We start from the raw sequence: 21,923 nt of genomic DNA, 5'->3' as shown, positions 1-21,923 counted from the left end.
AGATTTTTTGAATATTTGAACTGTTTAACAATTGCTTGTGTTTGCACATTGACCATTTAACTTCAGTTCAAGGCGCGCCCGATTTCCTTTGATTGCGTTTCGATTAACAACCGATGCATGCGTTGCATGGGACTCATATCGAACACATGTCGACTATGGTGCTTTTTGAGTGCTGATGGTATCAAAACTATCCATATATATATCGAGTTACGAAAACATCGAGTTACACAAATGACTACGCCCATGTTTCAGAAACCACACCCACTTTTGATGAACCACGTCCTAATTGTAACTCGATGTTCAATTAATAGTTAGCAGAACTTCGAGTTAGGGGCAATATACATTTTTGTTTTTGTGGAACGTCCACATTTAATACGTGTAATATAAATTTGTTGGTTAGTTTAACGTTCAAGTTTAATAACTCAAATTTTAATTAACTGTTAACCGAACTTCGAGTTACGGGAAACATAACACGTTAAGCAAAACAAAAAATTATGATGCCCGTAAGTCCGTTAACTGTTAATTAAAGTTCAAGTTACCAAATGTGGAAATTAAACAACATTAGCAACTTATGTTGCAGTAACTTGAAGTTTGGTTAAATGTTAATTGAACATCGAGTTATAATTTGGGCGTGGTTTTGCAAAGGCAGACGTAACTCGATGTTCGTAACTCGATGTCCGTAACTCGATGTCTGTAACTCGATGTCCGTAACTCGATGTCTGTAACTCGATGTCTGTAACTCGATGTCCGTAACTCGATGTCCGTAACTCGAACAATTCAGCATCTCATATATTTGACAGTCTCATGGTACAAAATATTGTATGTACAATGTATTATGGGAAATATCTCCCACTAAATTTTCGCTTAATTAAATGTCAATTGAATTGAAAACATATTAATATCAAAACACTTTCTCATTCCATGTCATCAAACACAAAATCGAGATATGAAGAAATACCTATCACCATAGAAACTCATCCCCCCATAAAGTTTACACTTTCCATTAAAACTCTACTATGGTTGGAAATTATGTTCAGTGTCTTATGCCGGGAGCCACCTGTAGTAAAGATGATATCCAGGACTTTCATAATGCAACCACTATAATTATATACCCAAATTTCTGCTCACAACTTTTCCAAAGGATTTGGATTATAAGTGCTGCGCTCGTTTGTTAGGTAAAACACATATTGGTATCTAGAGAACCAACAGCTAACACGCTTTTATTTATGTTGTTACATGTAATGTTAGGTTTTGAGAGCTGCTGAGTCCAAAAAAGTACAACCAAATGAACCAAATAGCGTGTGTAACTGACATACCTATGCGGGATTTGATTTGCTAGTACTCAATCCATTATTAACACCAGGCTACACGACTGACATTGACTGCTTATTCTATTGATGAATGAGAACAGAACGTACACAGGATGGGCACAACGGCGCGTTTCAAAAACGGGTTGTAGGCAGGAATTTTCAAATGATCATGATATGTAATGTTTTACAGCACATTCCGTCTGAAATGTTTAACTTGAACACTACGATAAAGATTTTCCGTTTTCGACATTGTGAAATTCTTTCGTTTTTATGCAGAAAAATACAGTAAAATCATATTTATTAAAGTTATTGTTCATACATGTGTCGTTGAACACACTACATAGTTTATAATTTCATTCAGCCAAATAAAAGGCAAAAATTATCTTTTTTCTGTAATATCTGTAATATCTTTGTGTAATCGATAATTATGAAAATTATATATGGAGCATAGGGAATTACATTTCGTTATGAATTATTTTTAATACAAATTTTTGTATTATCTTCTCAAAATATTTTTTTCAGGTTATGTCTGAAAATCATATGGCACACTCGATAGCGTCTTATATTGTGGATTCGACCAAATGACCTAGTGAATCCTGAGGCTTCAATTATTTTATCATATTAATTTGAAATTTACAAAATTGCTCACTTAGACACGGGTTCTTTTTATTTTATTGATACAACCTTTGACCCATTGTTCTGGTCGTCTATATATTCCCATTAAAGGGATACCTTAGTTAGTTAAGCCTAATTTCACAACATATTCTGGATTAAAATAACAATGGATACCAAAAGATAGATTAACATTGTAAACAACATAAACAATAGTGTCCCAAGATTCTTTGGTGCAATCATAGACCTTAGAAAACAGGGACATACTACTGTAGGTATCCCTTTCATGTAACCTTAGTTATAATCCTCTACCAAATTAACACCTTAGAGAAACTGATAATAAATCTATGTCAACACCACTGTTACATCCTCTCCTGTTTCATAAGCCAAACATGGCTGCCAGGGTGTAGCTACACAAAATGAGCCAACTTTGTGGTTAGAATATAATCAGAAAAATTACATTTGATTAAAACTGAATAGCCAAGCCCATTCTATTGATACGAGTGAAACTAAAAATTGCAAAGTTAACAGTTTTTATTCCACAATGAAAACAGGAAAGGGAAATAAAAATGGTCAGTTTTCTCTACAAGAAAACAAAACTGCCTAAACATAAACAATGGCCTGTCAAAATTTTTCATCATATTTAGAACAGATATAGCATAGTGTACCCGTTATACATTGACAAATGTGAATATTGGCACAGCATAACTTATCAAACATATAAAAAAGCGTAGAAAGGTAAGAACTAAAACTGTTTCAGATGTATAGGTATATGTATTAATGGGATTATCTATACAGGGGATTATAACCCACGTTGCACACAGGAAACTGGATTTTCTTTTGTCTTAGACAGAAGTTGCATGTCCCTGTTTTCTAAGGTCTATGGTGCAATCCATGGGATTGAGCGGTTCCCCATTAAACACATACATGTACTTGTTATTTTGCCATTGATTTAGCATGCACAATGTTAACCGCTAGGGTTGTATTCATATGCAGATTGTAAGCTGATATAATTTTTACATAACTTGTAAACCGGCATTGTATTAGCTCAGATATTTCGTAGACCTACACTGTTTTTGTGCAGACTAGTTCATACAACCAGCTATAAAGGTTTAATTGTCATGGTAAAATCCCAAAGTCACGCGAATTTGTATAATCGCATGATGCAGAAATTCTATTGATCCTGGCACACTCCCTCTATCGACGGTCTGACAATGGCTATTGTTTTAGGTGTGAAAAGGCTTATCATCTGAACGGGGTGAAATGTTTCTTTGGAATGTCACTTGATCTATTGCAAAAAATTCGTCATTTATTTGACCTGATTTCCAGTCATACTAGTTTAAAAAGAATATAATCTTTGACCTGATTATGTAAACGAAGTATTTTGTTGAGAGGTCAAAACTCAATGTCTAGTCGTACATGTTGTGGAAAGCAGCGATAGTTTGAAATGTACATTGTTTGCTGTACACCAATATTTTAACTATGTCTGAAAAACATTTAGCGACAGGTAAGTGTCACGAAAGTCGCGAAATAATTATCTTTCATGCGTGTGTGATTCCGACCCCAGACGGTTCGATTTTAATAGGTTGGCCTCGTGATCGACAACTGGGATATCGCACATGCACGAATCGCCATTAGTCTTGTTACTGATAATGTTCTGACTGTTGTTTTTGTTGATGGTGTGTTTTTGTTGTCCTAATTTTAGAACAAGGAAGTAAAAACGGTCAGCTACGAAACAGAAGCGGTGGGAAATGACGAAATGTCATAAGAATATAAAACCCATGGTTGTTTTTTTAAAAAGAAAAGCGGAAGAAGATCATAACCGGAAGTTAGTTAATGGTCACGTTCCTTATTAGGCATCGAGATGCTTGAAGTAGATTATGTCTGAAAATCATATGACACACTAGATAGCGTCTTATATTGTGGATTGGACCAAATGACCTACTTAGTATTGAGGCTTTAATAAGTTTATCACATTCCTAATTTGAAATTGACAAAATTGCTCAAGAACGCGTTTCACTTTAGACACGAGTTCTTTTTATTTTATTTATACAACCTTTGACCCATTGTTCTGGTCGTCTATATATTCCATTAAACCCATACTTGTTATATTGTCATTGATTTAGCATGCTAAATGTTAACCGCTAGGGTTGTATTCATATGCAGATTGTAAGCTGATACAATTTTTACATAACTTGTAAACCGGCATTGTATTAGTTCAGATACTATATCGTAGACTTACACTGTTTTTGTACAGACCAGTTCATACAACCAGCTTGGTTGTTGTACAGCTTTCGCTACGGTGCAAAATTTGGTTTTGACAGGAGATATTTTCTTCTTCGATTATTGTATTAAACAATTGCCCAAGGTTGAGTTCGGCCTTGTGACGGTTTACATATTCTGCTCTCCAAAACAGTACAGTGAAGTTTATAAATATATATAAAAAAAACACCATAGCATACAGGAACGATATCTGAATGAAATATGCTTATTCCACAAAGTTGCGTCTGCTATAAAGGATTAATTTTCACGGTAAAAACCCAATTTCACGCGAATTTGTAAAGCGCTATATAATCGCATGATGGAGTACATGTAATTCTATTGATCCGGGCACACTCCCTCTATCACCGGTCTGGCAATGGTTATTGTTTTAGGTGTGAAGCGACTTATCATCTGAACGGGGTAAAATACTTCTTTGAAATGTCACTTGATCTATTGCAAAAAACGTGTCATTTATTTGACCTGATTTCCAGTCATACTAGTTTAAAAAGAATATAACCTTTGACCTGATCATGTAAACGAACTATTTTGTTGAGAGGTCAAAACTCAATGTCTAGTCGTACATGTTGTGGAAAGCAGCGATAGTTTGAAATGTACATTGTTTGCTGTACACCAATATTTTAACTATGTCTGAAAAACATTTAGCTACAGGTAAGTGTCACGAAAGTCGCGATCTAATTATCTTTCATGCGTGTGTGATTCCGACCCCAGACGGTCCGATTTTAATAGGTTGGCCTCGTGATCGACAACTGGGATATCGCCCATTAGTCTTGTTACTGATAAGATTCTGACTGTTGGTGGTGGTGGTGTTGTTGGTGATGGTACAATTTCTTTAGTACTCATTTTAGAACACGGCGGTAAATGAGGCCCGCTACGAAACAGAAGCGGCGGGAGATGACGAAATGCCATAAGGTTGTGTGAAGCAAGCGCTGCCCCACCCAGCCCCAGACAGGGAATCACTCGCAAATTTTGAGAGTATATCCACAATACAAAACATATTGCAAAGAGTGTTGTACAGAACCGCCCTGTCGAGAGGGCGCCATCTCAGTGTGAATTCCCCTTTTAGCTCATTGTTCTTTTTGCCCCGGGAATTGTTGGCTTTTGGGCGAAAAACACATAAACAATAAAAACAACGAACATAACATCACGACTAAACGATTCATTGTACAATTGTAATATAAGATGTTTGTTCATTTGGGTATAATTAACATCGAATACTATAAGGGATTACATGCAAATTTACATTAAAATGCACACACTTCTCCAGGTTCTAAAAACATTTGAAAGCAGTAGTATGCATACTACAGCATTTATGTATAGTTTCTATTTTGTACATTATTTACGTTTTTAATATTTTTTTTATAATTAAATGTCCGTATTCACAGATATCTCACAAACCACTTACCTCTATTCAACAAGACACTGTGCAAGACACTTTTAATTTTTGCATGTCCACCTAGCTGTCGACTTTTATTTACGATGCCATTTGGCGTTGCACGTTTGTGTTACGCAAGTCTTTAGCAGGAACAATAGCTCTTCTGTGTCGATGAAAATTCTAATATCTGAAAATCACAAATTTAATGACACAAAATACATATAAATGACTAAAATACCATCGCAATCATTAAACACCGACACAAGAAGAGCTATGGGCACATAAATGTCCACTCACATGTAATACATTTTTTTTTTATATAGGTGACCCTCTACCGCTTCTAAAAGATGGTACAATTCGATTATATAGTATGAGATATTGTCCATATGCACAGAGGTCAAGATTGGCGTTACTTGCTAAAGGAATACAGTATGTAGTTGTACGCTTTGAATTGGATTTACTACCCCACTGCTGTGTGAGGAATCTTGTAAACTATCACTCTTGTAAACTTTGGCTAGGGAATTCAGTATTAACCAAGGTCAAGATCTCGTCAATTTACATAAAAACAATTATAGGGGTTTGCAAAAATAATAGCAAGTTAAAATCAGTAAATGAATTTTGCAGTCTTCAAGTGTTGGTTCTTGTTTAATAAATTAATGTTATGGTCAATACAATGAATCATATAACCAATTATTAGTGGTATACGCAAACTTTGATTCTCTGCTCTTCATTTTGTTTGTAGTTTATATATGTAGTAACATATTAGGATATAAAGCAATTGATATACAAATTATTGTGGAAAAGTCATTACAGAGTGAATTCTTTTTATTCTACAAGATAGAATGTAATGTTGTCTGTCTCGTGCAAATGTGTACTAAAATTAGTTGTTGACGTCAGCCTGGCGTTTTAAAATCAAAGTCAGATTTTGGTCGACATCTAGGTTGAGGTAGTGATTCGATTAAACAACTTTGTACTAATTTTAAGCAGTTTACCACTGTTATATTGATTTTCGATCTATCATACATACGCAACTGTTAATATGGGCACTTGATGAACAGTTGTGTATATATCTGCATACTAGTATATTAACTATTCTAAACATATATAAAGACAATAAAACAAACATCCGTATTATCATCGTCTATACTTCCTTTTCTAGGTATGAAACAGTTAATTGCAATTTAAAGTACAAACCTAAATGGTTATTTGAAAAGAATCCTAAAGGACTCGTACCTGTGTTGGAACACAATGGTAAAGTCGTATTTGAATCTTTGATAGTAAATGACTATTTGGACCAGGAGTATGTTGGTAAAAGACGACTGAATAATCGAGACATTTACCTGAAAGCCGTGGATGATATGGTTATGAGTATATATAATGACAAGGTAATCAAATAGTTGAAATCAGTTGTCAAATGTTTCTTCGCAATTAGGCGAATATTTGTCTAAGAGGGGGGGGGCTAATATGTGAGCCATTGGCTCGGATATAGCTACAATTTGTTCTTTATCGATGATATCTGTCAAAACATTTTTGTATTATCTTTTGTCTTTATTAGGTTATACGCCCCTTTTTCAGACTGAATTTGGCGGCAAGGACTGACACACGTGAAAAAACGATGGCTCAGTTAATGAAAGGGCTCCGGATTGTAGAAACAGAACTTAAGAGACGAGGAACACAGTATTTTGGAGGTAGAACCTTTTCTGAAAATTACACCAAGTTTATTTATTATGCTACATTAGTTTCCTTCTTGTTTTGATAATATGTTTCTGTGCATGAATCTTGTGTTTGAGTATGTTTCACACAAAAGATCAACAAAACCAGGGAGTTTTTATAGTTAATACATTGATTATTGCGCCATTTTGACCTACACCATCCGCTCTACTTTTCACATATCAATACACTAGGGTGATCAGGTGACAGATCACGCGTGAAATAAAGTAATCCCCATAACGTTGCACTATATTAGTAAGTTGCTATCATTTTATTAGGCATACCCAATGATTCTAGAATCAGACCATGAAAGGTACCCATTGATCTGAAGCACGTCTTTACTCGGTACAAGTAGTCTAGTTTCTAGTATATATTGTCCCGGGAGCTGATATAACTGTGCTGTAATAGTGTTCATGTATTTCACATTGTCTTGTCTAATGAACTTCTTTGCGCATTTTATGATATATCTGGAGAAAACATTCAAAAACAAGGTATGATTAACACCTCATCTAAATTCAATTGAGTTACCACTCTTGATTAGGTCATCGTAGAAACACAATGCGAGGAAATAATAACACATGGTGCTGGTTTTGTGCTTTTAATGTTGTTTTTTAACTTTTTTTTACAAACGCAATGTGACATTATAATATAAACACAATACTGAATAGTGATGCCTTAAGAAATGCTTATTTCATCAATCCAGTTTCTTTGCAAACAGCAAAATCACATGAATATGTTTGTTTTGCACTTTACGGCTGTATGTGTATGTTGAAGTACATCTATTGAATATCATTCTACTGCCACTCGTAGGTACAATGACAGTGACATTAGCTGATATACAAAGACATCACATTTGTGTGGGATTTAATCCTGAATGAAATTTGCTGGTAGCCATTTTTCGAATATATTTTATTGTATTCTGATATTGCTGTAAAAATGTCTCAGCGCATGATGAAGTAAGATGAATTGTAACTATAAATTTCCTCATAATATTGTCGTTCTCACTAGGTTCTCAGCCTGGTATGTTGGATTACAATATGTGGCCTTTCTTGGAAAGATTGAAGAATACAGAAATCATAACGGGTGAAACAATCTTCAGCGATAAAGTCCCATTATTGGATAAATACATAGATGATATGATGAAAGATGGACCAGTGAAAGAAACGTATACTTCACCTGAAGTGCAGTTGAAATGGATAATGGGTTACAAGTCTGGTAAATTACAGTATGACGGATTGGAAGAAGTTAAATCCAAACTGTAGAGCATCTACAGTAATTTGCAAACCAAATTATAAAAATTCTGTTTTAAATTTCCACCCAGAATTATTTGCTTCTATTGAGTCTGTTTATGAACAGAGCACATAGTGATTTGAGACCTGCATCTGACACTGAAAGAGTACAATTTTAAAACAATATGTTTCACAAACCTGTAAGTAAGACGTCGAATATGCGGAGATTTGAATCATAATCTGATAACTCAGCATCATATTTGAAGGTGTGTGCAATCTCCATAGACAAAAAGTGATGTACAAGTACGTTACAGTTCATTGTGAGTTTAAATATTCCTACATAACACAGTGTAGTTTATAGTGTAATCAATACAATGTAGAAATACAATGATTTTAAAGTTATAGTTATATAATTTGGAAGATCAAAATTATTCACATAATTATGGCACGGACAGTTGAAGTACAGAGAGCAAATGTATCCCAGGAGTACTCACCTAGATAGTGTGCTCCGCAGGAAACTGAAAACTGGACCCGAAAGTATCGACGTTGGCAGCGCTTCTTGGCTCAACAATTTGTCCTCTTGGCCAACAAATGCTCTAAATTTTGCTAAATTTGAAAAAAGGAGTCAGAATATCGGTGCATACTCGTATACTTCAACTACGGGACTGTCCCTTTTCAATAACTTTTTTTTTCTTGTTGACAATTTGTCATAATGATTTGCATACAAAATAATGGCCATAGATTAAAATATAATGTTTCATTGCATATACGTATTTATTACTAATGCATACCATACCATGACAAGCATACTAGAGCTCAAAGCTTATTGTAATATCAAGAAATCTCAGAAACTGGAATTTTAAAAGATGTATATATTTAATAAAATTCATATACAAATGTAAAGTAGTCTTTGCTTTGTTTCAATAAATTATTTGTCCTTGTATACTTTGCATGAATAACTTACACACGAAATAATACCCATGTTGCATATGAGTATTTAATGCCATTGTTTAATTCTGTATTGTAAATATTCCTTCTCTCGTAGGATGTCATCCAGCCTCGTTCCAAGCATACTCGAGGCCAAAGCTTAATGTTATAACATATCTCAAAATTATGTTGTATTATGTAAACTAATTGTACCTTCAATAGCACAACAATGGAATTCTGATAGCTCCGGGCTAATACCTCCTTTGCTTTGTAATCCACACATTCAACACTATAAATTGTCTCTATAATCGTCATGCATTATACTATTATGCTCACATTTCATATCACTTGCAACATGGGGGGGGGGGGTGTTCATCTTCCAGCAATTTCATAGCGTGCCAAGTTTCATCAAACAAATGTGAACCATTTCCTGGACTATAGATACGCTACCAATACGCTAAGATATTGACTATTAAACTCCAATATTCGCCAGAGACATACTTGTGAACATAAGTAACTAAATGAATCAGGGTGAACAGGATACCCTATGTAAAATGAACTTTGGTAATGCGTTGTTTTGCGAATCTCTCTCACAGAGGTGTACTAAACCTTGAACTTCTATGGAAATTATTTGGGTTGAAAGGACAAATTTTCACCTCCCCATAATGATGTCACAAACGAGTACCCTGATGTAGTCTTCAGATCAAAAGTTGAAAACAATAATATTGTAGGCGAACTTACATGTATTGTATTGACATATTCGAAGGTTTGGGTACGGATTGTATAAGTAAATGACATTCAAAGTTAACCCGTGCAGAACTAAGAAGACACAGTTACATAATAGGTGATTTTCCGTTCTCTGCGAGATCTTGCGTAATGCTTGAACGCCACGGATCGAACGTCTGCCGCAGAAATCTAGTGATTTGATTTTGAACCTTTGAAATTATATTTTATAGTTCAGTGTCAAAATGACAATTTTTCAGAAGGAAGTGTGACGTTTTATTCCGTCATCAAATGTGTATATTATATTATTATGCATGGGAATACCTACAAAATACTTTTGAGTTCTCGCGATGTTTTGACGCAACGACAATGACATCACCCTGTTTTTATGTTCGAATAGATATCGCAATGATCGGATCATGTGGAATATAATACCAAATTGTGTAAGATTTTCACTAATTAATACAGTAAATCATAGAGAGCAATTTTGAATCAATACTTCTAACATTCGAAGTGTAGTCATACATATATTTCATAGGTTGAATATGTGATATAACGATAAATTAAATATGGAAATTTACGTTCACAGTGGAAACCATGCTCGACACTACCATATTATACCGCTGTTTTATCATACATGATAACTTAGGTGTATGATTTGAGAATTCAGTAATCAGATTCCAGGATATGCCTGGGTCAGCTCCAGCATAAATAATATCACTGGCGATGTATCTAACTAGATAGCATCTCACTTGGATTTTGGATTAACATAATCAGCTAGAGAAGCAGCAATTAATCACAATTTGAATTTTATTAATTATAGTACGATCAATGATAATACATTTGTAATTTGAATTTCTATAATTTGGGTTTCGCTTCTTCCAATCCGTCATATTGTAGATTACCAGACACGTAACCTGTTGTCCATTTCAACTGCACTTCAGGTAAGGTATACGTTTCTTTCACTGGACCATCCTCCATCATATCATTTATGTATTTATCCAATAATGGTACTTTATCGCTGAAGATTGTTTCCCCCGTTATGATTTCCTTGTTCTTCAATCTTTCCAAGAAAGGCCACATATTGTAATCCAACATACCAGGCTGAGAACCTAGTGAGAATGACAATATTATAATGAACTTTCGTTATGGATTGATTCAAAACTTATGATATACCGCGATAAAACCAACTGACAGACATCAGTATGACATTCGCCTCTCTTTGTGCTGTACACACTAGAGCCAAAACATCCATCACTACACAGGAAAGTCCGTAGAGACTTGAACATAAAGTGTCCATAACAAAAACCATTATTATCAGAAATGTTTATATATATTTTAATATGAAGATAAATAAATAAAGAATGATAATTCCAGAAACGTTTACCTGCAGACAAACAATAAATACCTCCATAAAACTGTGTTCCCCGTTTCTTAAGTTCCGTGTCAATAAAGATAAGTCCTTTTATCATTTTTGTTTCATTAGCTTTGTCCTTCTTCGCCGCAGCAAACATTCTGAAGAAGGGGTGTACAACCTAGTGACGAGGACACAATGAAATTAAAATGTGATAAATGGTTTTAGGATTTAAAGATATATAAAAAAAATGTGAGGAATTCATTGCATTACATTGTAATTAGTGCATTAGTGTAACATTTCTTTTATGACAAATCAGGTCTGTTGAAGCTAATAACAAACTAAAACACAAAATAAAACAATAACTTGTGTCTCACCCTTCCATTGAACACATTCATAACCATATCATCCACGGCTTTCAGGTAAATGTCTTGATTATTCAGTCGTCTTTTACCAACATACTCCTGGTCCAAATAGTCATTTACTATCAAAGATTCAAATACGACTTTACCATTGTGTTCCAACACAGGTACGAGTCCTTTAGGATTCTTTTCAAATAACCATTTAGGTTTGTACTTTAGATTACAATTAACTGTTTCATACCTAGAAAAGGAAGTATAGACGATGATAATACGGATGTTTGTTTTATTGTCTTTATATTTGTTTACATTGCAGATATATACACACCTGTTATTCAAATGATGTACAATAGATCATAACACCGCACCATGCCAATGTCGTGACAAATGCACACTCCTAGAAACTTAATGCAAATGTGTGAGTCTGTAAAAATTAGATGTGCCATAAGGTATCTGGACAGAATTTTCATCATAATCTCTTTTGTTTCTGTTTCCTTAATCAAATCTTTATTTTTTTCATAATCAAACTATTTTCAAACATGTGTCCATGACGTTTTGTGAGTTGACAAGTGGAACCAGTTTGAAATGGGGACTTCGTCATATATCACCCAACGAAATCTTGAAATATTGCACATCATTACATTTATAACTCCGTTGTTGTTATGAACATACTACAAAATTATCTCATCCGGGAAAGCGTTCACAAGGCCATTATCACTGTCATGTATCAATATTTATCTTTTAGTTACGTAACTCAGTACTTACTGTATTCCTTTAGCAAGTAACGCCAATCTTGACCTCTGTGCATACGGACAATATCTCATACTATATAATCGAATTGTACCATCTTCTAGAGGCGGTAGAGGGTCACCTGAAAGAATAAAATTAAAAAAAAATTAAAACATAACAATTTCTGTAATATACTACGTCTACGAGAATAAGTATTAAACATTGTTCATGGAATATGTACACTCGCTACTGATGCAGGTAAATTGTGTGTAATGTAATGTAATGTAATGTAATGTGATTTTTGATTTACGAATAAATAAAACGAAATTACATTAACGGATGTGACTGATAACTTTTACTATGAAAACCTTAGCATCACGTGGGCAGGCCAGTCAAACTGGTTCTCACTACAAGAGGTTACGACCCCCCCCCCCCTGCCAAATGCTAAGGAAAACTGAAACATATATATACATATTTACATGAAATATTGTCCACCTATGCGGATCTGTTTGTGCAGGAATTTTACGACCGTATGCCCTTACTGACGTCAACCAAATTTATTACGTGGGAAGTTGTCACCCAAGGGTGACCTGGAGGTAGTTGTGGCAAAGGGTAACCTCATTCTCCCGAGTCCATAGTCCGGATGTAGTTTAAAATCTTACCCAGGACAAATATATACAAATTTAAATAAACTTAAACGTTGCCTTTATCAGGTAATACCTCACATGTGAGGTTGAGTTGGTGCAAGGTTTTTATGACCGTGTACCCTTACTGACGTCAACCAAACTTATTATGTGGGAAGTTGGCACCCATGGCTGACAAGTACTACACCTTGCCCAAGGGTGACAATAAAGTGGCACTAATGAGTGGAAATAAAATGCATGTGACATAATGCATTTTGTTGTGACACGTACATTTTTAAAACTACAGGAAATACATCTACTAATAACATTTCTAACCAGATTTGAACAAAATCTGTTCGACGTAGGGGGAAGTGTTAAGCAGGCGTGTGTATTACTGAAATTAACATATAACCGATAGAAATATACTGCATTACGTGAGACTAGTATAGTATTTCTGTGTTTCTGCCAGGGGCACGTCCGAAACATTGTGCACAGGGCTAACAGGTCTAATGTGGTCCTGGCTCCAGCAGCCATTTCCCGGTATCCGGCAGCCAATGCAACACTTCCGGGTATGGCAAGCTTCACATACAATCCGGGCATACAATACTTATGTACTCGGCTCATATCGATACATACCTGAGGCCAAATGTTCCTCGGACATCACAGTCGAGATATTGGTGGATAATAGATTATGCAGATGACGTCGTGTACAAAACAAAATACGAGTAACTGGTCGTATAGCGCTCATGACGGTGCCATTACTCTAACCTTTGACCTAGTTGTGAGAATTGAAAGTTCATTCAACTGCGTATACCAAAACAGTACGGGTACACAATTGCATATATGGGACTCACTGTTGCGTCATGTTTCAACGCCTTGCATGAGACGTACAGCTATAAGTTTCAATTGTCAATGTATGTTTTAGACTAAAACCAAATATACACGAAATGCACTGTTTTAGGAATTTCCAAATAAAGATAGGAAAATCATTGGGGTATCATTAACCCCCCCCCCGGGGGGGGGGGGGGCTACTTGCATAGAAGTGCAATACGGGTATGTGCCGCCCGACTGGGGTGTCATTTCACGTTATTTTGTTTAGAAGTGGGTAGCCATTTATCAATGGTTTGGTTTAGAAGTGTGTAGCATTTATTTACTTTTCACAAAGCCAAATACTGAAAAAGGCTTAATATAATGCATTGCCCGGATGCGCTCGCTGGTTGCGAAAGTTGTGAGCTGGGTGTTGTTGTTTTTTCGCTGAAAACACTTGTGTTTAGAAGTGGGTAAATAAATAGAAAAAAAACTATCTACGCCAAAGCTTCAGCTCTCGAGTCAGATATCCCTCAGCCTCATGATTAAGAGGCAGTGTAGACGACTTGAGTATGATTGGACATGTTGCTTGGACGAGTATGATTGGACGAGCATGATTGGACGAGTATGATTGGACGTGTTACTTGGACGAGTATGATTGGACGAGCATGAATGGACGAGTATGATTGGACGAGTATGATTGTACTATAACTAGGCAGAAAACACACAATAAAGTGTGATGTTGCCAGCAGTATAAAAATGCAGAATGAACAAAATAAAAATGTTTAGTATTGTATTCCCGTTTCCTGTCCTGTCACACTGACGAAGAGTTGAACTCGAAACGTCTGTCTTTTTTATCTCTTGTAGTATTTTACCATTTTCCTGCTGGTCGGTTTTATTTTGTTCATGATTGGAGTATGATTGGACGAGTATGATTGCGACTTCTAACGAGAAAGCAGTCCTATTCGAACACATGCTCAAAGTCGTGACGTGGTGAGAAAAACAAAGGGGTCACATTGACGTGCCCACTACAACTTAAAGGTTACTGACCAGCCACTGCTAACTGTCGACATGAGCAGCAAACACTTGGCTACCGGTAAGATTATCTTTTTCTCTGGATTTATAGAGTAATGTAACCATTGTTGTCACGTGGTCATCTTTAGGGCTGGTCAGAGGGTCAGAGGGGTGTTGTGAGGGCGGAGGCTGGAGTAACATACCGACGTCCTGTGACGTCAACACATTATACACTGACATATTTTCCACTGTAATATTCCTACAAACAAATCATTCTCTAATTTCCACCACCATTACCACACCTGCTTAAAGTCACTACAACTCTCAACAACACAACATCAAACTTAAATACCAATACGAACAGTTGAAGGCGGGTAATCTCCACTGTTTACCTTGCCCTGAGTACAGCCGCTGGTAATTTAACCCTGGGTACAGTCCTGTAGGTTAACCTCCTTCCGCTGGCCATTTAACCCTGAGTACAATCCAGCGATCATAAATACCTTTCTTGTGGCCGAAAAATAAACCTACAGCACTTGAACGTTGACGGAAGCTAGTTTTACGCAACGTTTATAAATACGTCAAGAACAAGATGTCGGCCTATGTTTTCTGTAAACGGTAGAGTTTCAGGGGGCGGAATGATCAGCGGAAGAAGGCCAACCTATAGGATTGTCCTCAGGGCTACTGTTTACCCATTTACTACGATTGACAAAAACAATTAAATAATCCAAAACAAGCCGCTGATCAATTGAATAACTGATGACAAATTCAAGCTTGTGTGTTGCTATTTAGGAATTTGCCTTATGTTGTCTCATGTGCAATGGAACAGGGCTATGTCTTACTGTAAAATACTTATTTTTGCTATTTTTGCCGAAGGAATGATTCAGTGAGACTAAAATCCAGCAAATATACTTTTTTTCCTATATTTTACATTCAATTCGTCAACAATCTGTGAAAACAAATTCCATACAAAGTACCCAAATAGTCTTTTCAGCGAAAATTAATTCCAGCTAAAATAAAGTATTTTACAGTATATGCAATGGACTTTACCCAGGGTCGTGTATGATGCTGTTTTATTTGCAATAGACCTTACCCAGGGTTATGTAAACGAGTGTTATCTGACCCGATGTCCATGCAAATCATTGATAAAACATTCTTAACGATAATATCAATAGAGTCACGTGATATAGACTTTTACATCAGCGAATTTAAGATGATCACCTTTCATGTAAAAATTTAAAAAAAAAAACATCATGTTACATTTTTTTTTATCAAACTGGAGCTAATTTTCAAATATAATTTCAGATATATAACGACACTAATATGCAGCCTGAAATCGTCCAGTCAATTATTCGTGTCAGGTTTTCATGATCATCTGGCGCGTGGCCACTGCAGCTTTGCGGCGCGTACAACGACGGAAGTGTATGTGGATCATTGTCATGACATTATTGCCATGAAACGCAGCATGGGTTTAAGACAGACGTATAAATTAATGAAGTGTGCCCTTGGTCAATATAAAAATATTAACGTAAAATAAGTTGAGAAAATGATGGTTGTATTTTAGTGAATGGCAGCCATTTTTGTTAGTATTGGTAGGAGTGTTTGTACCATGAATGGTTCCTATGGCAGATATATTATGTCATGTCTCAAATTCAAGGCTGTTGACTGAAATGATGGGGTACTTCTAGTTAACATGAATTACGTCAACAGTCCGGGGGTTACAGCGCCTGCGTCGTATTCGATACACCCCCCCCCATATGCAATGTTTGTTTACATGAAATTCGAACACGCGCTGCGATGACTGTAAGCACTTAAAAAAAACATTGTTCAATAGAATTGTTCTTAATAAAATGTCAATTTTGGAAAAATATTATTCAGGTTTTCTGAAAAATGCAGTAGTGTAACACACAAAAGAATGTTGTTTTGTTACAACGGAGCTTCATAAATGTAGATACTAAACCGATAAGAACTTGGCTTTTACCTTCATGTCAGCTAAAGAACATTGTAGTATCCAAATTCTAGGAGGAGGAGCCGTCACCTACGCATGCGTCAGATTGCCATAGCGTGTCATTGTTTACCCTTGAGCATTTGCGTTTTAGCGTGTGTTGTTATTGTCGCTTGGGACCCAATCCCCGTGCGTGCGCAGGTGACAACCCTCCCGCTTTAAGGACTATTTTGTTTAGGTAGCCTATATATACGGGAGGAAATAGATACGTTGGTGGATTTCAGTCAACTTAATCATGCGTATACCGCACATGGAATAGCCGAATATCGAGTTACCTAGTTGTCAGCCGACTCTCGACAGTGTTGATCTCAGTGTGGTTATACCCACCCATTTTAAAGCGCGGTGGTCATCGCGCAGCGCGTGTTCGAATTTCAAGTAAATAAACAATGTATTTTACACGCGTTGTATACGTCGCTATGAGTCCCATATCGAACAGAACGCGGCACGACGACTGCCACCCTTTAACTGTCTTTAATTTAATGAGAATATCTTATCAGCAGTCTTTATCTACGTGTATTTGTATTTATCGTATTATGTTTACAATACGACAGTGACAAACTCTATTGCGCATGTGTACTGTTTTGTTGGTACGTACGATAAACAAGAGACGCGCATGTTTTCAGTGTAGGGCAAGAGACATCATAATCCAACGTGCGTATTTGTTAAAATCATAACATGTTCTTGCTAATTGGCACTTTGAAAGTCCACATTCTTGAATGCCCTATGCAAAAGGGTTTATCGTTCCCTTATCGGTCATTGCAAAGTTAATCACATTAATGACTGCCTTTTTAATTTCCCCACAACACATTATGATGCAATCATCTGAACAATAATCAAAAAAGTTTTATCATAAACTTATGGTATTGTGTTGTCTGTTATATCTGTAGGTGACCCTCTACCGCCTCTAAAAGATGGTACAATTCGATTATATAGTATGAGATATTGTCCGTATGCACAGAGGTCAAGATTGGCGTTACTTGCGAAGGGGTTAGAGTAAGTAGTTAGTAACTAGCCGAATTAAATTAGCATAGTTTTTTATGCTTGTATGTGTAAGTAACTATTTAATATTTCTGCAGCTTTGAGTGTACAAACATATATTTGTAGTGCTCCCGAGTGGTAATTTATTGCTAATTTTGCACACTAATTGAGCAGATTATTTTTAAAACTAATACAATATCAAAATTGAAGTTTTAAGCAAATTACCTGTCATTAATCATGTCTGGTGTTAATGATATTGTAGCTATCCTCGGGCGGACATCCGGGCATTTTCTACCGCCTGGCAACCCTCGCGGTGAAAACAAAGATCAAAAACTCGCAGAAAACGGTACTTTGCGATGGTTGTTGAGAGTCTCCTGAACAGTGTAACAAGATTAGCCCTACGTGTGTAACATATATGAATTTGGTTGTTCAGGATTACTTCAAAGTTGAGTTTGTGTTGTTTTCTCGAATTTTCACCGGCTCCACCGGCGTTCCACAGCAGCGCGCACAACGCTCATAGAAATACGTGGTACAGTGATGCGCGTCTTAGCAACGTAGAACGTCTGTGACGTAGCTCCGCCCCCGAGGATTGTGCCTAGTTTCATTTCAATCATGCCATTGGTTCTTGACACGACTTGTTATTTGCACTCACCAGAGCCAAACAAAAATTATTAAAAAAAAACTCTATTATACAGTAATTTTGAAAGCGGTTATAATAAAATGTGAACAATTTACTTGATATTACGCTGAATTAAAAGTTCATTGTTTCTGTGAAACAAGTGGAAATGAAAAATGTGAGTGTCGATATTGTTTTTCTAGAAACAATTTCATAATTTCAAGTCTGTGTTAAAGTTCCCAGCCCAGATGACGCAACAAGAAAGATAATTAGGACTATTATGTGAGATAATTTATGGTATTAATATATGCGCAATAATATTCGAATTTTCCACCCAGATTCTCCGCAGACCACAGTAATTAATTCAGAATAGATGCGAATCTTTTGAATCCATGCTTATTGAAACAGCGTTGGCGAGTGGAATTTTTCAAACAATAAAATGGGGTACTGAAAAAAATCATCAACAATCGGACGGATTGGAAATCTTTGATAGTAGAACATTTAGTACAATTATAGTATATTCCCCGCAAGTCGCTCACATTCAGACAATCAAATGTTTCACATAATAGTCATATGACTTCAATAAAGCTCTATGAATAATCCCAGAGCGTAACTTTAAATACTGCCTAGTGTAAGTAATATCATTATCTTGTTTTGAAGGTTTGAAACAGTGAATTGTAACCTTAAAACCAAACCCGATTGGTTGTTTGAAAAGAACCCAAACGGTTTGGTACCAGTGCTGGAACATGATGGAAAGATCGTCTATGATTCACTGTTAATCAATGATTATTTGGATGAAGTATTTCCAGGTAAACGTCAGCTCCACCCTAAAGATCCCTATCAAAAAGTATTGGACAGAATGACATTGGCTAATTTCATGAGCAAGGTAAATCATGTAGATCGACTATATAATTTACATAATGACTAACAATAGATCATATCGTCCGACTAGTTTTCAAACCCACCATTTTTGTTCATCCTCTCTCGCAGCTAGTTGTGTCAACGTCACAAAAATAGTCGTCAGTGTTTATATTTACCACACTAAGACTTGGCGAGTAAAATTTAGATTATAAAAACGCAATATTGAAAAAATAAAATTGTTCGATGTCAGGGGTGATATGGACGAGCTGATGACATTGTAGATAAATTGAGAACGAATCTATAGCTCGATGACGTGACCGGACATAATATTCCTTGAAACCCGTAAATAATTTCGAAGTGGATTGTGTTCAAATTATCTGTCAATGTGTGAAAAACTATATTGTTTTTTGATGAACGTTGTGTGTAGACTGAAACGGTCGTCGCAGTTTTCTAATTTTTTTTTTTCAAATCTTGGTTCGATGCGAAATTACAACAGAAATTTCGCATCAACTCGAGAGATTTTAACTTGTGTTTGCCACGACTGTGCCAGTCTGCGTTGTATGTAACCTATAGCTTGGACTTCGGTTAGCCCGTTAATTAAAGTTTGTATTACTAAGTTCTGTTTGAACATCGAGTTACAATCGGGCGTGGTTTTATATGACCATGGTCATTTTGTAACTGTCCATAACTTGAACAATTCAGCATCTATGAGTAATGAATCATGCTTTCTCGTTGTTATGTTAAATCAGGCATCATCCATTCGTAATTACTATAAGTCGAAAGGTGAAGACAAGGAATCCCTTTTTATCATAACGACTGCACTTGAAAGACTTGAGCACGACTTGAAGAAAAAAGGCTCTACTTATTTTGCAGGTTAATATAATGCAATATAAAGAATAGATTTAATATTATTGGGTGGGGGTGTGAGGGTGCTGAAAGAGTGTGATCGATGCATTTTTTTGTCGTTCTCTTTTCTATTTTCTATTTTTTGAATGTTCCAACATCTTTTTATTATTATTATTATTATTATTATTATTATTATTATTATTATTATTATTATTATTATTATTATTATTATTATTATTATTATTATTATTATTATTATTATTATTGCTATGCTATGATATTCGTTTAACCAATAATTCTTTTCAAGTTGATATCGCGAGCAATCATGATATACGTAGACATTAGTGGAGTGACATAAAAGGCTCTTAGTCAATGATTTTTTTTCAATTTCTATTAACTGTCTGATATCATTTTTATATACAGGTGCAGAGCCGGGAATGGTGGACTATAATTTGTGGCCGTTTTTAGAGATCCTGAAAAACTTGGAAATATCGTATAATGAAAACTACTTAAATGAAAAGATACCATTCTTGAACGGGTACATAAGGGATATGATGACCGATGAAGCAGTAAAATCCACCTACATCTCGCCAGAGATATATATGCGTTATCTAAATTCCATGTTATCTGGTAACTCTCAGTACGATGGATTGGAACTGTAAATGTGCTCGTGAAATGCCTGTCCACTGTACTCAGGGCGTTACAGTCGCCGCGCATGCGCAGAGTTCGTTAAATTCCGTGCACCTTCCATGTTCCGTGTAAGCAGACGCGTTGCAGTGGCGGCGGCACGAGATGGAGGAGGACTGAGCGGGCGATCGCTTCCTCGGAAAAAAAATATTTTAGGGGCGTGATTCAAAATCAAGTTGAAACCCCTATGTGACAGCAAAATTACCCCCTCAAAATGCAGAAAATAGCGTTTCAGGCAGTCTATATTTCAAAATTTCTAAGGGGGAGAATACCCCCGGACCCCTAGTAAGGTCGCGCCTTTGGCGCAAGGTTGGTGAGCAGATCTCGCCCCCACCCCTCCCATGCAAAACATGCCACAGCGCTACGACTGGGACGCCCCCTCATAGTGTGCCAGAATAGTAATCTTCATAAACTTATACTATGGATAATTATTTGTAATTATATAACACTGACATCATTTCAGGCAATAAAATATGTGTATTGAAGTAGTGCAGACTCTCCGGTGTTTTACTTTTGTAACATGCTTCCGTTGCAGTCGGTGTAGATCGATACCCTTTGCAGGTCTGAACATTCCGAGAAAATTACGTCTGCATATGTTTTGTTTCAGTGTCGTTATATCATTGTATGTTTGTCTTTATTCACATCTGTATTATATTTTAGTCAAAATTCTAATAGGGATACGAACGCAATAAAGATAATTATTATTATAATGTTTAAATAAAGGACTAGGCATATTATAGGAGGCCGGCGTGTTAGGGAGAGTTACATTAATCTACACAGCATTTTATACCTTCAAAATTTGTAGCATAAATAAACAAACCAATGTAACAAAATCAGAATACAATTTTAATGATTTTATGATACTAAATATGTGTGATGTG

The 21,923-nt window shown here is 36.0% G+C and overlaps 2 protein-coding genes and 1 long non-coding RNA gene across 3 annotated transcripts; 2 read left to right on the top strand and 1 right to left on the bottom strand.

The window, feature by feature from the left end:
- Positions 1 to 3,317: 3,317 nt before the first annotated feature.
- LOC144358856 (uncharacterized) lies at positions 3,318 to 3,727 on the top strand. Its single transcript, XR_013421905.1, has 2 exons — positions 3,318 to 3,429; positions 3,628 to 3,727. It is a non-coding gene; the product is annotated as an uncharacterized LOC144358856 (long non-coding RNA).
- Positions 3,728 to 4,741: 1,014 nt separating this feature from the next.
- LOC102805287 (uncharacterized) lies at positions 4,742 to 21,530 on the top strand. Its single transcript, XM_085503953.1, has 10 exons — positions 4,742 to 4,853; positions 5,901 to 6,006; positions 6,737 to 6,962; positions 7,133 to 7,265; positions 8,296 to 8,531; positions 15,080 to 15,134; positions 17,942 to 18,047; positions 19,309 to 19,534; positions 20,259 to 20,382; positions 20,779 to 21,530. The coding sequence occupies exons 1-10, from the start codon at positions 4,829 to 4,831 to the stop codon at positions 21,015 to 21,017; spliced, it is 1,476 nt and encodes a 491-aa protein (XP_085360079.1). The 5' UTR covers positions 4,742 to 4,828; the 3' UTR covers positions 21,018 to 21,530.
- Positions 10,959 to 15,582, bottom strand: LOC102805394 (glutathione S-transferase omega-1-like). Its single transcript, XM_085503188.1, has 6 exons — positions 15,445 to 15,582; positions 13,868 to 14,006; positions 12,645 to 12,750; positions 11,898 to 12,123; positions 11,575 to 11,701; positions 10,959 to 11,278 (listed from the first exon to the last, which is right to left on the bottom strand). The coding sequence occupies exons 2-6, from the start codon at positions 13,977 to 13,979 to the stop codon at positions 11,025 to 11,027; spliced, it is 825 nt and encodes a 274-aa protein (XP_085359314.1). The 5' UTR covers positions 13,980 to 14,006; positions 15,445 to 15,582; the 3' UTR covers positions 10,959 to 11,024.
- Positions 21,531 to 21,923: the final 393 nt, after the last annotated feature.

This window comes from Saccoglossus kowalevskii, chromosome 9 (assembly GCF_978046115.1).
Source record: "Saccoglossus kowalevskii chromosome 9, keSacKowa6.1, whole genome shotgun sequence".
Classification (NCBI taxonomy): domain Eukaryota; kingdom Metazoa; phylum Hemichordata; class Enteropneusta; family Harrimaniidae; genus Saccoglossus; species Saccoglossus kowalevskii.
This window is presented reverse-complemented; position numbering and strand designations above follow the sequence as displayed.